Genomic DNA, 15,282 nt, shown 5'->3' with positions numbered 1-15,282 from the left:
ATCCCATAAAAAACCTGCAAGAAAGCAGTAGCAGGGGCTTCCCTGGTGGCTCAGTGGTAAAGAATCTGCCTGCCAATGCAGGAGACCTGGGTTTGATCCCTGGTCTGGGAAGACTCCACATGCTCCAGAGCAATTAAGCCTGTGCACCTCAAATACTGAGCTTGCGCTCTAAAGATCTGCAACATAGAAGCCACTGCAATGAGAGGCCAGTGTGCACCGCAACTAGAGAGTAGCCCTCCTCACTGAAACCGAGCTAAAGCCTGCGCAGCAATAAAGACCAAGAACAACCAAAAATAAATAAGTAAATAAAAATTTTTAAAAAAGAAAGCAGCAGCACGAACTGAGAATTGCTGGAAGATTTAAGACTGAGAGAAGGAAAGTCTTTTTTCTGTGTAGAGATCTTTTCTATTTATATCAAAATATGCTCAATTTCATAGGGTACAAGTACACTCAAGAAAGTCACCTTTTTACATTCCTCATAATAATTATTTGTGGCTGTTTATCCCAATGTAGTTATCTTCACCTACTTCTAAGCTATCCATAGATGTGTTTGTATTGTGTGTTTGGCATTTAAGATGTTTCTTTCTATATGCTTATGTCTAGAATAAAGGATCTTGTACATGTAATTTCATGTAGCTATCACATCAATGCCCTGTGGTGTGTTTACCCAAGGATATAAATCTGAAGGCTGTAACAAAAGTCTGAAAACCCTTTAAAAGTGCGGAGAATATCCATGACATTTCCTTTCCCCATTGTGATTCTGAGTTCCTAGGAATTCCTAGCATCTTGGCAAAAACAAATAGCACTTATGCCTCTCAGGCATCTTTCAGAACTAAAGGTCTCAGATGTAGCTTTAGGATAATAAATGTAACATAGAATAATAAACATAAAACAAACATGTGGCTCTTGTTTTTAAGTGGGAGGATTATAGTTGGCACAGACTTAGAGCCAGAAGTCAGGGTGATTAAGGAGCAGAGCTTTGCCAGCATCGTCATAAATTATGGAGGAGCATGTGGAAACAGTGCTGCAGAAAGCCAGTTAGCTTGCACAGAAATTTAAAAATGTATGTTGGAGTCCCCAAAGCGGACAAGTTCAGGACTAGCAGCCTCGCAGCATCCTTTGTCTCATAGAGGGAGAGGAGAGAGCTGAATGAGAGTGGACATGGGGCCCAGGACAGCATCTTACGATGCTGAGCAGGACCACCACGGTGGCTGCTGATCAGCGAGCAGCGAGTCTGCTGGGAAAAAGGCCTGAGGAGGTACAAACAGCGAAGCAGATCAGGCCATGTGGGCTATGAGGAAAAGTGGAGGGTGGGGCAGATGGCTGCCTGAAGCTCTCAGGGTCCTAAGACGGCTATCTGGTGAAGCAGCCTACTCTGGACTCTGAGGCCGTAGAGGGAAGAGATGAAGTACCAGCTGGTGGCACCATCAAGTCGACCCCACACCTAACTGCACTTGAATCTGGGCTGCTTTGCCTCCAGGCTCTGAGCCTGACAGTCATGGACCCTCTCAAATAATTCAGAGCAGGTGGATTTCCCTGGTGGTCCAATGGCTAAGATGCAGTGCTCCCAGTGCAGAGGGCCTGGGTTCAATCCCGGGTCAGGGAACTAGAGCCCACATGCTGCAACTAAGGGTTCATAAAGGTCTCCCCTGCCACAAAAGGACCTGAGATTGTGTGTGCCCCAACTAAGACTCACTGCAGCCAAATAAATGAATATATTTTTAAAATGTTGCAGAGGAGGAATACAAGGGAGCCTCCCTCCAGGACTTATGAAAGAAGAAAGGAGCTGACTTATGTAAGGGCTCAGCCAGGCCCCGGGCAAGTCCACCCTCCCTGGGCCTCACTGGAGCTTCTTCTCTGGCCATAAACCCCATACTTATCGTCCCTGAGCAGGGCTCTGCATCTGGTCACCAGAGGCCCCTTGAGAGGAGAAACCAGCATTCCCACTGTAAAGGATCATCTGCTTGAGAGCTCCTTGGTGCTCCTTCTGACTCTCTGTGGACTCCCCAAAAGCTTTTCACTCTTCAACAAATAAAATCACCATTTTTCCTAAAGCAATGAGAGATTCAGTAGCAAGTCAGAGTAGACCTACTTTATATACATATACATATATATATATATATACACATACATATATATATGTATATATATATGATTGCGTATGCCTTATTTTGCAAGCAGGGGCCCTTTTTTAAAATTAATAGATGTTATTTCTTAGAACCACTTTAGGGTTACAGAAAAATAGATAGAAAGTACAGAATTGCTATGGGCTTCCCCAGTGACTCAGTGGTAAAGAATCTACCTCCCAGAGATGCGAGTTTGACCCCTAGGTCAGGAAGATCCCCTGGAGGAGGCTATGGCAACCCACTTCAGTATTCTTGCCTGGAGAATGCCATGGACAAAGGACCCTGGCGGGCTACAGTCCATGGGGTCGCAGAGAGTCAGACATGACTAAAGGGACATAGCACGCATGCATGCACAGAGTTCCTATATACCTCCTCACTTTCCCACTCATCCCATAGTTTCCTCTATTATTAATATTTTGCATTACTATAGGACATTTGTTACAATCGATGAACCAATGTCATACATAATCATTAACTGAAGCCCATCTTTTACGCGTGGATTCACTCTTTGTGCTGTACGTTCTCTGGGTTTTGGGAATGTATAGTGCCATGTACCCGCCCTTCTGCCATCATGGCTTCACTGCCCTAAGTTTCCCCTGTGCTCCATCTATTCATTCCTTCCCCTCCTCGGAGCCCTTGGCAACTGCTGATCCTGTTACTGTCTGCATAGTTTTGCCTTTTCCAGAATATCATAGGGTTGGAATGGTGCAGTCTGTCACCTGCTCAAGATTGTCTTCTTTCTCTTGGCAATATGCACTGAAGCTTCCTCCATGTCTTTTCATTGCTGAAAAATATTCCATTGTGGAATACTGTGGATGTACCGGTCTTTGTTTATCCGTTCACCTGCAGAAGGCCATCTTGATTTCTTCCAAATTTTGATGATTATGAATAAAACTGAACATCCATGTTCAGGATGTAACATGATTGTTGGATGGTGTGGTAAGAGTATGTTTAGTTTTGAAAGAAATTGCCAAACTGTTCTTCCAAAGTAGCTACACCGTTTGCATTCCCACAAGTAGTGAATGATTCTTTCCTGTTGCTTATCTTACTTTTTAGGTGTAAAGCTAATAAAGGCTTCTTATGGAATTTAAAACTCTATAAGAATTTATTTACTTATTTATGTTAATGGTATAGTCATTAAAAACCTCTCCTCACTCCCAAATTTCTTCTCTGATCTGATTCCACAGAGGTGACCTCCTTGCATCTATGTCCTTGCAAGCATTTGTACTGTCTATTGTCAACATACATAGGCTAGAAATTTATTAAATTTTATGAAAATTAAGGATTCCATTTAAACATTTTGACCTCGTGCAAGAACAGTAATTTCTCTGCATGAACAGTCTCTAAATCTTCCTGACACGACAGATGCATTTGTGATACTGGAGAACTGCTCACTCTTCAGGGAGCAGGGTCATTGCTGGAGCCCTCTGATGTGGTCTCTGAGACACTTTCTGTTTCTTCTGCCCTAAAGATAAGTGACTAAGACAGTGGTGCGTCGTCCCTTAAATCCTTGCCTTCAAGTTCAGTTCAGTTCAGTTGCTCAGTCGTGTCTGATTCTTTGAGACCCCATGAACTGCAGCACACCAGGCCTCCCTGTCCATCACCAACTCCCAGAGTCCATCCAAACCCATGTTCATTGAGTCGGTGATGCCATCCAACCATCTCATCCTCTGTCGTCCCCTTCTCCTCCTGCCCTCAATCTTTCCCAACATCAGAGTCTTTTCAAATGAATCAGCTCTTCGCATCAGGTGGCCAAAGTATTGGAGTTTCAGCTTCAACATCAGTCCTACCAATGAACACCCAGGACTGATCTCCTTTAGGATGGACTGGTTGGATCTCTTTGCATTCCAAGGGACTCTCAAGAGTCTTCTCCAACACCACAGTTCAAAAGCATCAATTCTTCAGCACTCAGCTTTCTTTATAGTCCAAATCTCACATCCATACATGACCACTGGAAAAACCATAGCCTTGACTAGACGGACCTTTATTGGCAAAGTAATGCCTCTGCTTTTTAATATGCTGTCTATGTTGGTCATAACTTTCCTTCCAAGGAGTAAGCATCTTTTAATTTCATGGCTGCAATCACCGTCTGCAGTGATTTTGGAGCCCCCCAAAATAAAGTCAGTCACTGTTTCCACGTTTCCCCATCTATTTGCCATGAAGTGATGGGACCGGATGCCATGATCTTAGTTTTCTGAATGTTGAGCTTTAAGCCAACTTTTTCACTCTTCTCTTTCACTTTTATCAAGAGGCTCTTTAGTTCCTCTTCACTTTCTGCCATAAGGGTGGTGTCATCTGCATATCTGAGGTTATTGATATTTCTCCCGGCAATCTTGATTCCAGCTTGTGTTTCTTCCAGTCCAGCGTTTCTCATGATGTACTCTGCATAGAAGTTAAATAAGCAGGGTGATAATATATAGCCTTGATGTACCCCTTTTTCTATTTGGAACCAGTCTGTTGTTGTTGCCTTCAAGAGTTGGCACCAACTGCCTCATTGGTGCTGAGGCAATCTCACAGACCACCCTCCTGAATGAACCATTTGAGGAAGATGCTCTCTAAATGTCCTCAGGAGTGGACTTAAAAACGTTGCTTTTGTTTATATGTTTTTATATTTAATATTTTGTGTGTGCTTACAGCTTCACATGGGGCTTCCCAGGTGGTGCTAGTGGTAAAGAACCTGCTTGCCAATGCAGGAGATGCAAGAGATGTGGGTTTGATCTCTGGTTCAGGAAGATCCCCTGGAGTAGGATACGGCAACCTACTCCAGTATTCTTGCCTGATGAATCCCATGGACAGAGGAGCCTGGTGGGCTACAGCCCATAGGGTCGCAGAGAATCAGACTTGACTGAAGGACTTAGCACGCATGCATGCACAGTTTTACATAATCATTTGCAAAAAATATGGTAACAACAGGGTGTAACTGGCTTTCAAGGAGACAGAAGGACCCAAGGATTCCCACTGGCACCTCAGCTGTCTTTGCACACACGCATGTATGCACGCATGCATGCACACCAATTTTAGCATCTGCTCAGAGCAGAATGATGGGAGGAGCTCTGCGGCGGGGGTCGTGTAAGAACACTTGTCCTCTCAAGATGCTTCCATTCATTTACATCTTCAGCAGTTCCAGAGAATGCCCTTTCCAGCAAGCAATCATTAGTCAGTGCTGGGATGGGTACTGTTATTTTAAAAAAACAGAATCAAGGCTCTTGTGGTTCAGGCTGCCTTTTGTTGGTTTCCACATATAACAGCTGTTTTGTGTAAGTGGGTGATGATGCAGTTCCTGAATCTCTTACAGATGTGATTTGGCTGAGGCAGAATGAGGGACCTGGCCCATGAGCATTCTGCTTTTGACAGTGATTCTGTTATGGGGCACAAATCAGGGACATAAACAAGACCTTGTGAGATCATGATCCCTCAGATCAATGACGCCTTCGCCATGTTTGTTCCTTTGTCGGTGGCAAATGTGTGGCTTATTTTCTTTCTACCTTTCATTCCATAAATACTTCTCCAACATGATTCACTGTGAGTTGAGTTTTGCAAGACTCCGAAGTCTCCGGGAATGCTACTGAAGCAGAAACTTTTACATCACCACACCGTCAGAAAGACTTCCGGTTACTTCTTCACACCCAAGCCTTTGATGTGAAGAATAAAAGAACCGCATGTTTATTTCACTAAACATTTTGTGTAAGCAGAATATAATTCAGGCAAAAGTGTCTTGGTAACATGCTTTCAACAGGGAATTTGAGACCTAGAAGTTATAGCACAGGCAAACCTCAAAAATCCCTATTGCCAAACACAGAACTGGTTGGGTGTCTGTAAACAATCATTTTGCAAGCTTTTAGTGAGCTGCTGGCTTCTACAGAATCAAAGCGTGAAGAGAAAATCTGAGTTTGATATTTGAATGATGAGAGGAAAATGCATTTCGATTTGTTGTGTTTTAATTACCATTCAGTTCAAAATATTTTCTGATTTCCATTGTGATTTCTTCTTTGATCTGTACGTTATTTAGAAATGCTTTGCTTAACTTCCAAACACTTGGGGTTGTAAATTATCTTTCTTAATGATTTCTAGCTTATTATACTCTACGTGTTTATGTGTGTGTGTATGTGTGTGTGTGTGCGTGTGTGTGTGTGTTTAGTTGCTCACTCATGTTGGACTCTTTGAGACCCTTTGGATAGTAGCCCACCAGGCTCCTCTGTCCATGGGATCTTTCAGGCAGGAATGCTGGAGTGGGCTGCCGTGCCCTCCTCCAGGGGCTCTTCCCAACCCAGGGATTGAAGCCTCATCTCCTATGTCTCCTGCATTGCAGGCAGATTCTTTACCCACTGAGCCATCAAGGAAGCCCGTAGCTGTCCTGGTTTATTTATTTACTGGTTGTGGGGCTTGCGGGGATCTCAGTTCCCTGACCAAAGACTGAACTTGGGCCCACGGCAGTGAAAGCACTAAGTCCTAAGCACTAGAGCTGCAGGGAATCCCTAGTCCTAATTGCTTTTAAATGTTCCCTCTCCCTAAAGCTTAAGTGTTTTCTCTCTGCAACGTTTCACCAGTATTCAATAGTGTGCTTACTTTTCATTACAAGACATATAGTATATAGGAACTGAGGCTCATAACAACTTGCCTATGTTGATACAAGTGGAGAAATTGAGATTTGAACCTACTATTAATAATAATAATGAATGAAGTAGTTTTTCAAGTCAGCTCATTGATCTGTCCTACAAACACTTGTTGAGTGCCCAGTCTATGCTCAGTCCCTGGGGTCGCAGGGTGAATGAGAGCCTGTGACCCCTGCCTTCAGGAACTTTCAGTCTATGGAGGACACCGATGCAGGATACACAGTATTACTGACTGGGATGGGATTCATGCCACCAAATCAATGGTTCTGCAACAGTAATATGGTTTCTCTGCTTCTTAGGTTTATTTTGATGTTGCCAATCGCTTAACAGGACACATCGTAGATAAATCCTTGATTGTCAACATAAGGATCAAGGATGTGAATGATCATGCTCCTGAGTTCCCTGAGAAGGAATTTAACATCAGTGTGAAGGAGGACCACGCTGCAGGTATACAAGGTGGGGCTGAGGGGTCCCTGTCTTCTCTGTGCCGTGAAGGTTTTCCAGCTTCTGTAGTGACAGGGCGCCTCAGTCCTACTTGTCTTCAGGGAGGCCTCTCACTGTTCACATCCCAAAGGTCACAGGCCCTGGATGAGAGCAAAATGCCATGAGGTCTCCACGCTTCATTTTGTATCAGCAGCAAAATGATGTGGAAATTGTCAGTTGGAAGAGCTGATCCGTAAATATCAACCTAAAATAAATGAACGGAGGAAGAAGAAGCAGAGGTGGGTGGTGGGATCCTGCATATCCCTGAGAAATTCTCATCTGTAAACATCTGTAAAATGGCAGCAAGATGGCATCTAAAATTCCTGACCTAGGATTCTGTGAGTCTTGAAACCTGAACCATCCTCATTAAAATGAGCATCTATTTGAATAACAAAAAGCATTATTTATTTTGCAAAAGTCTCTAGCAAATTTGGAAAATTCCAAGAAACAAAAAGACTAAAATAGGAAGCATCTTTAATGCTACCAATTAGAGATAAGTACTGTTAATATTCTCGTTTATATTCTTTCAATATTTTTCTTTGCACCTTACATATGTGTGTGTGTATACACACATGGCATGTTACATTTATATGTGTGTATATATTCACAGATTTATACACATCATTACAAATGTATATTTGTATATCTACATATTTTTTTCATCTTTATCATAGTACAAAATGTATATGTGTTTATATTACATATGTATAAATATATGACCTGAAGAAGGACATGGCCACCCATTCCAGGATTCTTGCCTGGGGAATCTCATGGACAGAAGCCTGGTGAACTATGGTTCAAGGGGTCACAAAGAGTCAAACACAACTGAGTGACTAACACACACACACAAATATATGAGCACATCTTTTCATGTGTGCATATTTAAGAGTTTTCTCTTTAAAAATGCAATTTTACTGTTTATAACCTAACAGTATTCTCCTAGAGCATCTTGTGTGTCATATTTTATTTTATGGATGTGCTTTAAGATTTTTAACCAATCTTCTTTGGTTGCACATTTACATCTCATTGTCACATTTTGTTATTTTTACAAAACATGCTTCAGTGAACATATCTGAGCTAGAAGCGTGTGCCATTCAAGCATTGCCTACTTAGCACAAATTCAGACAGGTAGAATTGCTGCTCCAAACCACACACACAACTTTCGTGTTGCAATTTATCCACAGCCCAGCAGCATATGACAGGGCTTAGTGTACTGTTCATCTCTAGTTACCAAGTGCTTGGACATGTGATAACTTTCCTGGCCATTTCTAGTTCCCTTGTCAGTTGCTCGTTTCTTTTCTTTGTCCACTTCTGTTAGCGTCATTGTCATTTTTCTTCTTGACTTCAACCTCCTCCTTTGACATTAAGAATGTCTATGTCTCTGTCTGCCAACATGTATTCCAAATATATTTTCCTGGTTTATAGTTTTGTTTTTTTTTTGCCACACACTTAAAAATTGATCTATTGATTTTATCCTTTAAGCCTCTGTATTTGCAATCATGATTAGAAAGTCCTTCTTGACCTTATGACGATTTAAATATCCCTCTTCACTTTGTCTAGTATGTCTATAGCTTGACCTTTATATTTACGTACTCAATCCGTTCTGGTGTAAGCCCCAGTGCCATTCAGCAAAGAATCATTCTTCTACTGGTTGGATAGGCTGCTGTTGGCCAATAGTAACAATTTAAAAAATTCTTTCCAGGTCAACCTGTTTTTCAGATGTCAGCAGTGGATCTGGATCAAGAAAATACTCCAAACTCTCAAGTGCTTTACTTCCTTGTTTCTCAAACACCCGTACTGAGAGAGAGTGGTTTCCGGATTGACCGTGTTAGTGGAGAAGTGCGACTGTCAGGATGCTTAGATTATGAGGTTATGTGCACTTTATTGCTTTGGAAAATAAAATGGGTTCTCCCTCTCTGAGCATTTGCATTTGCAGTGGGAAACCCTCTGTGGCTAGACTGGCTACTGAAATTGCTAAAATGGAACATTTCTGTATTAGATTTCCTTTTCCTGCGTTTGAAAGGTTTCACCTACCTTTTCCTCCTTGTGTAGATGGCGCCTCGGTTTACACTACTCATTGAAGCGAGGGATTGTGGCAACCCGCCGCTGTCATCCACAGCCACTGTTCATGTACACGTGCAAGACAGCAACAACCACATGCCCAGGTTCACCCAGGACCACGTAAGTCCCCTCACGAACAGTCTCCATGCCCCAGGCTCTGTTTGCTGAGGGAATTCCTCCATCACCCAAGATACAGGCAATCTCCAAAATAACTTCAGCTTAGAATCAAGAAGTCAACTGCATTGATAGGGAACCAGTTAATAGCAATCATGTGAGCCTACATTTGTTACTATTTTGTGCCAGAACGATGTTCAGAGTATTGACAGGAATCCCTAGGTTTTCACTGATTGTAGCTGCTGCGTTTTCCATCCTGCAAATAAGAAGGCTGAGGCTCGGGGAGGACAGAGGATCCAGGCTCCATCCACTTCAGGGCCTCTCACTTTCCACACTGATGATGTTTTGGAGATGGAGGAAGGGCACAGGGAGGGTGGGGAGGGGCTGCCCAGTGACCTGTAGCATGTTGAACAATAGCATCCTTGACCTCTGCCCACTGGAGGCCAGTAGCATCCCAAGTCGTGACAATCAGAATTGGCTGCCACCATGCCCAATTGTCCCAAGCCTGACCCACAATGTTCGGAGCTCTGAAATAAGATGGGCAGGCAGACTCAGGCCAGGCTTTCCCCAGCTCACCTGGTTTATATATTGGGCTCCATACAAGATTTCACAGGCTGCTAGATCCTCAGGCTTAAAGAAGGTGCTGGCACTCACTGTCCCAATCAGTTTGGGAATACGAAACCACTTAAAATGCAGAAGATTGCTAAGAGAGGAAATAAAAACCAGTCATGATCTGCTTTTAGTTTCTTAATTTTTCACTCTTCCATATGAATTTTTAAGAGGAAAACGTCCATTGTATTTCTGTCTTTCTTCTGACCCCTCTCAGGGAGGTCTTTTCTGATGACCTGGTTAAATTCCCAACCTGAAAAAAAAAAAAAAAAATCCCAACCTAACCCCCCAACATACATACACTCAGTTCTCAGCTCCTTGGGGATGGGATTTTTGCTGTTTTGTTCACAGCATCTAAACCAGAATCTGGTACACAACAGTCTTTGTTGAATAAACAAATGCTACAAACACTTATTTTTTGTAAGTGCCACTTAAGAAAATTAATTGTATAAACAGAAGTTTAAATATTTCCAATGAAAGCACCTCACTTAACAGTATGTAATAACTGAAACATATTTATTATATCTGAGTCTTGTTTCAAAATCCTTCCCCGACTTAGTAAAAAGCTGTACTCTCGAAAGTAGGGCTGGAAAAAATACACATTGTTATTTTGATGTGCTGGAGAAATTATCTTGTCACCAAAAGTATTGAATAAGGAGGTATTTTAAAGATCTATTATGTATTAGAAAGATTATCACCTTAATTAAAATACATAAGAGCACTATTTTAGTAGAGTTAGATTTTTGTAGGCAGCATAAAATAAGGTGTGTACTATTATTCTAGAAGTGGTGCCTTGCATTGGATAGAAGTGCACTTTTAAAGTTATGCAGCTCTTCAGTTATTTGGATATCCAGTCACAGGGACGAGATATTCGTTGTTGACACATTCTCTGCTGTAACAGACTTCCAGATCCTTCGTGGTCAAGTTCAATCATAGGAGAAGCATCCAAGTTGTTGTCTCTCTACGTTTTCTTTCTTCTTCTCTGTTTTCTTTTCTGACTGTGTTTCTTTTTCTCCACGACAATGATGATCATCTCTCTCAGTATAACGTTCAGATTTCAGAAGGCTGGGCCAGCCAGGGTGTGTTACGTCTCGGGGTTCAAGATGGTGATTCACCATCTACAGCAGCGTGGAGAGTGAAGTTCAACATAACGAATGGCAACGAAGAGGGACATTTTCACATTTCAACAGATCCTGAGACCAATGAAGGGATTTTAAATATTATCAAGGTAAATGCGTCTGAGCAGGTGGCTGTAGATACCGAGGCCCTTTCTGTAGGACTCCTGACAATGAAGTAGGTGCCAACAGATGATCTATGTGTTCTGAGCACATGGACTGCTGGGTCACAAGTCACCATGGCTAGTGAGGAACGCAGGGCTGCATGGATCCTCAGCTCTTTGCCTTCATGGCTCCTCCCATCAAAATCATATCAGTATTCAAGATTATTTTTGATATGACCAGTTACTTCAACATTAAATTCTTTGGGTCTGTTTTAGACAAAACTTAGTAGGTTTATGTAGTCCCTAACATGTTTCTTTCTCCTGATGTGATAAAATAATTTACGACATTTTCTCGAACCCCATGAGTTCATTTTTCTTCTGGGTTTAAAAGAAATTGGAACATTTGCACAAACCTTTAAAAATACTGTGGGCTCCTGACACTCTGCCTGCTGTGCCTAGTAGAGAGTTGGCCCTGCAATAAAGTATTATTATCTCATTTAATGATGAGGAAACTAGAGGCTGGGTTGTTTTCACAAAGTCACATGACTGGAGTAGGGGTTCTGACTGGAGCAGTCTGACTCCAGTGCCTTTAGTCTTAATTGCTCTCGATAGACCCTAGAATGACCAGTGCCTCTGGTATAGTGCAAGTGAGTCAGCCTGGGGCTCAGCTTCAAAGGCAGACCTGAATGAATATATCTGGAGTGGGGCCGATTCTGCTTGTCAGTGTAATAAGCTCCCGGATGATGCTGAGGGGACATACCACGCTGTGAATAGCAGGGCTCTGTGGGTTTTCCATGCCAAATGCCTGGGGCTGGATTTCCCAAATATTCCTAGTCTTTCAACCCTTTTAAGTCACTGACCACTTTGTCCCCTGAATAGCTATGATCATTAATATCCATATTTCCCTAAGCACCACTGGGTTTTTGCAGGAGAGTTGTCACATTAATGTTTCATTAGGTTATGGTTTTTGTTGCATTTTTCATTACCCTCTGACTGATGGTGGCTCTTTTCAACCAGGAGGAGGGAGGGGAAAAAAAAGAACTCTATAAATGATTTGAAAATGGGCTGACAACTGTCTTTTGATCATTATCAAAGACAATGTAAATAATAAATGAAGCACAGAAGCCACAGGCGCTGGGTTAGCAGTGACAACTCATGCTGAGAGGCTCCCTCCGGCCGGCAGAGCCGCGGGGACTAATGAAACCTTCTCTCTGGGGTGGCAGCCTTTGGACCATGAGACTCAGGCAGAGTGGAACTTGGTCGTGGCTGTGGAGAACGAAGAGCCACTCTTCTCGTGTGATGCGGGGCAGCTGCAGAGGCCCCGGCAGGCCTCGGCCAGCGCCACCGTGAGTGTGTGGGTGACCAATGTCAACGACCCGCCCACCTTCCACCCGGGGACCTTCATCGTCAGTGAGGTCGATGGCGCAGGGCCGGGGACTCAGCTGGGAATGTTCAACGCTACAGATCCAGATAGAACCGCCGCCGGCCAGATAAGGTGGGGAGACTGGAGTGGGAAGGGTGGGAGTTCATGCAGAATTAGCCATGTGCTGGAGAGGGTTCCTGTTCGAAACTGGCTCCTTCTATGTGCTCCTGAGGGCGACTCCATCCCAGTTGGGAAAATGCCATAAGTCACCCACCCCAGAACTCCCCTAGCCCAGGTTCAATGCTGTTTTCCTTCTGTAGTGTCCTCTGATCCTCGTGGGAGGAATTCACGTGTTCATTTCCTTTGCATAGAGCACAAAATTATTTTACAGTCTTTTTCCTGTATTAAAATAATTTGTTATGTATTTCTAGTCCCTCTTTACCAAATGCTGTAAACTGGCAGCCCTGTGGCTTCTGGCCAGCGGAAGTGTTTTCAATTGTGGCAAAATGTACATAGAGTTTACCACTCTCACTGTTTCAAGTGTGTGGTTCAGGGACTTTGAGTACATTTATACTGTATGGCACATTGCTCCTTCCCACCACCCATCTGCAAAATCTCTCCTCCGTCTCATTTCCCCAAATTAAAACTCTGCAACCAGTAACCAATAACCCACCCCATTCTCCCCCACCTCTAGGACCCTGCACAACCATTTTACTTTCTGTCTCTATGTATGTGACTGCTCTCAGTACTTCATATAAATGGGATCACACAGACTTTCCTTTTGTGACTGGCATATTTCACTTAGCATACATAGTGTCTTCAAGTTTCATTCATGCTCTAGCATGTGCCAGAATTTCCTTCCTTTTAAAGCTGAATAATATTTCCACTGTGTGTATATACCACGTTTTGTTTATCCATTCATCTGTTGATGGATACTTGGATAGCTTAGTGTTTTGTTTTTTAAAAATGAAGTTGCCACAGTCCCCAGGAAGGTGGCAGAGTGGAAAGCGCCAGGAATCGGTCTCCCCATCCGGACCATGACGGTGCTGGCAGAATTTGTCTGATGGACTGAATTTGGAACTCAGGAATCTGTGGAAGGATTGCAACTTCCAGGGAAGACAGTGCAAACCATGGTTCACTGCGGTTCATCTCGGCTCTTAGCTCAGTACCTCCCTCACATCCAGCCCCATGCAAGGCAGCTGTGCCTCTCTCACTGGAACTGGTTACACAGCCTGTGAGAGCCGGGGTGGGTGAAAAATTAACAGACATGAATTCCCTTCTCATCAGTAATTAATTTAGACATACAAAGATTAAACTCTCCAATTAAAAGACAGAGCTTGGCAGAACGGATAAAAACACATGATCTGACTCTGTGTTATCTTCAAGAGGCTTTCTTGATATCCAAAGACATAAACAGAAAACCTAACACCATATACAGAAATTAACTCAAGGGTTTCCCTGCTGGATCAACGGTAAAGAATCTGCCTGCCAATGCAGGAGACATGGGTTTGATGCCTGATCCGGGATGATTCCACATGCAGTGGAGCAACTAAACCCATGCATCACAACTGTTGAACCTGTGTTCTAGAGGCGGATGCCACTGTTGAAGCCCTCGTGCACCAGAGCTTGTGCTCAGCAACAAAAGAAGCCACTGCAATGAGAAGTCTGTGCGCCGCAACTAGAAAGTAGCCCCTGCTCGCAGCAATTAACAGAAAAGCCTGAGCAGCAACGAAGACCCAGCACAGCCAAAAATAAATAAATACGTTTAAAAAAATTAACTCAAAATGGATCAAGTAAGTAAATGTAAGACCTAAAATAATACAACTATTAGAATAAAACCTAGGACAAAACTTCACAACCCTGGATGTGGTGATCATTTCTTGGAAATGACACCAATGGCGCAGATAAGTCAAATCAGACTTCGTGAAAACCGAAACGTTTTTTTTTGCATCAGAAGACACTATCCACCGAGTACAAAGGCAGAATGGGAGAAAATACTGGCAAGTCATACATCTGATAAGGGATTAATATCCATAAAATATACAGAACTTCAAAAACTGAACAAGAGCAACAACAACACCCTCATCTAAAACCGGACAAAAACTGTGACATTTCTCTAAAGAGGATACAAGTGGCAAACAAGCACACGAAAGATGCTCAACATCACTAATCATGAGGGGAATGCAAATCAAAACTGCAGTGAGATACCATTTCACACTCATCAAAAAACCCCAGAAAACAACCTCTAGGTTCATCAGATTTGAACCACCTCAGTTCAATTGCTGATTCACACTGTTGTACAGCAGAAAACAACACAACATTGTAAAGCAATTATCCTCCAACTAAAGAAAAAAACACCAAAAAATGGAAAACAAGCGTTGGGGAGAATGTGGAGGGATTGGTATCCTTGGGCACTGCTGATGGGAATAGAAGGTGGTATAGCCTCTGAGAAAAACAGTAGCGGAGTTCCTCAAAAAATTAAAAATAGAACTACCATATGATCCAGCAATTCTACTTCTGGGTACATGCCCAAGAGAACTGAAAACAGGGCCTCAAAGAGATGCTTGTACACCCATGTTGATAACAGCGTTAATCACAATAGCTAAAATGTGGAAGCAAGCCAGGGAGCCATTGATGATGAATGGGAAAACAAAACGTGGTCCATACATGCAATGGAATATTATTCAGCCTTAA

At 42.9% G+C, this 15,282-nt stretch overlaps 1 protein-coding gene across 2 annotated transcripts in view; it reads left to right on the top strand.

Moving 5' to 3' along the window:
* The window catches only part of CDH26 (cadherin 26), a 48,194-nt gene that overhangs the window by 16,201 nt on the left and 16,711 nt on the right, over positions 1–15,282 (top strand). For both annotated transcript variants that reach the window (XM_059892994.1, XM_005214934.5), the window contains exons 5-9: positions 7,039–7,186; positions 8,925–9,091; positions 9,275–9,403; positions 11,049–11,234; positions 12,449–12,720. In XM_059892994.1, the coding sequence (XP_059748977.1) occupies positions 7,039–7,186; positions 8,925–9,091; positions 9,275–9,403; positions 11,049–11,234; positions 12,449–12,720 (902 nt within the window). The remainder of the gene's footprint in view (positions 1–7,038; positions 7,187–8,924; positions 9,092–9,274; positions 9,404–11,048; positions 11,235–12,448; positions 12,721–15,282) is intronic.

Source organism: Bos taurus, chromosome 13 (assembly GCF_002263795.3).
Source record: "Bos taurus isolate L1 Dominette 01449 registration number 42190680 breed Hereford chromosome 13, ARS-UCD2.0, whole genome shotgun sequence".
Classification (NCBI taxonomy): Eukaryota; Metazoa; Chordata; class Mammalia; order Artiodactyla; family Bovidae; genus Bos; species Bos taurus.
This window is presented reverse-complemented; position numbering and strand designations above follow the sequence as displayed.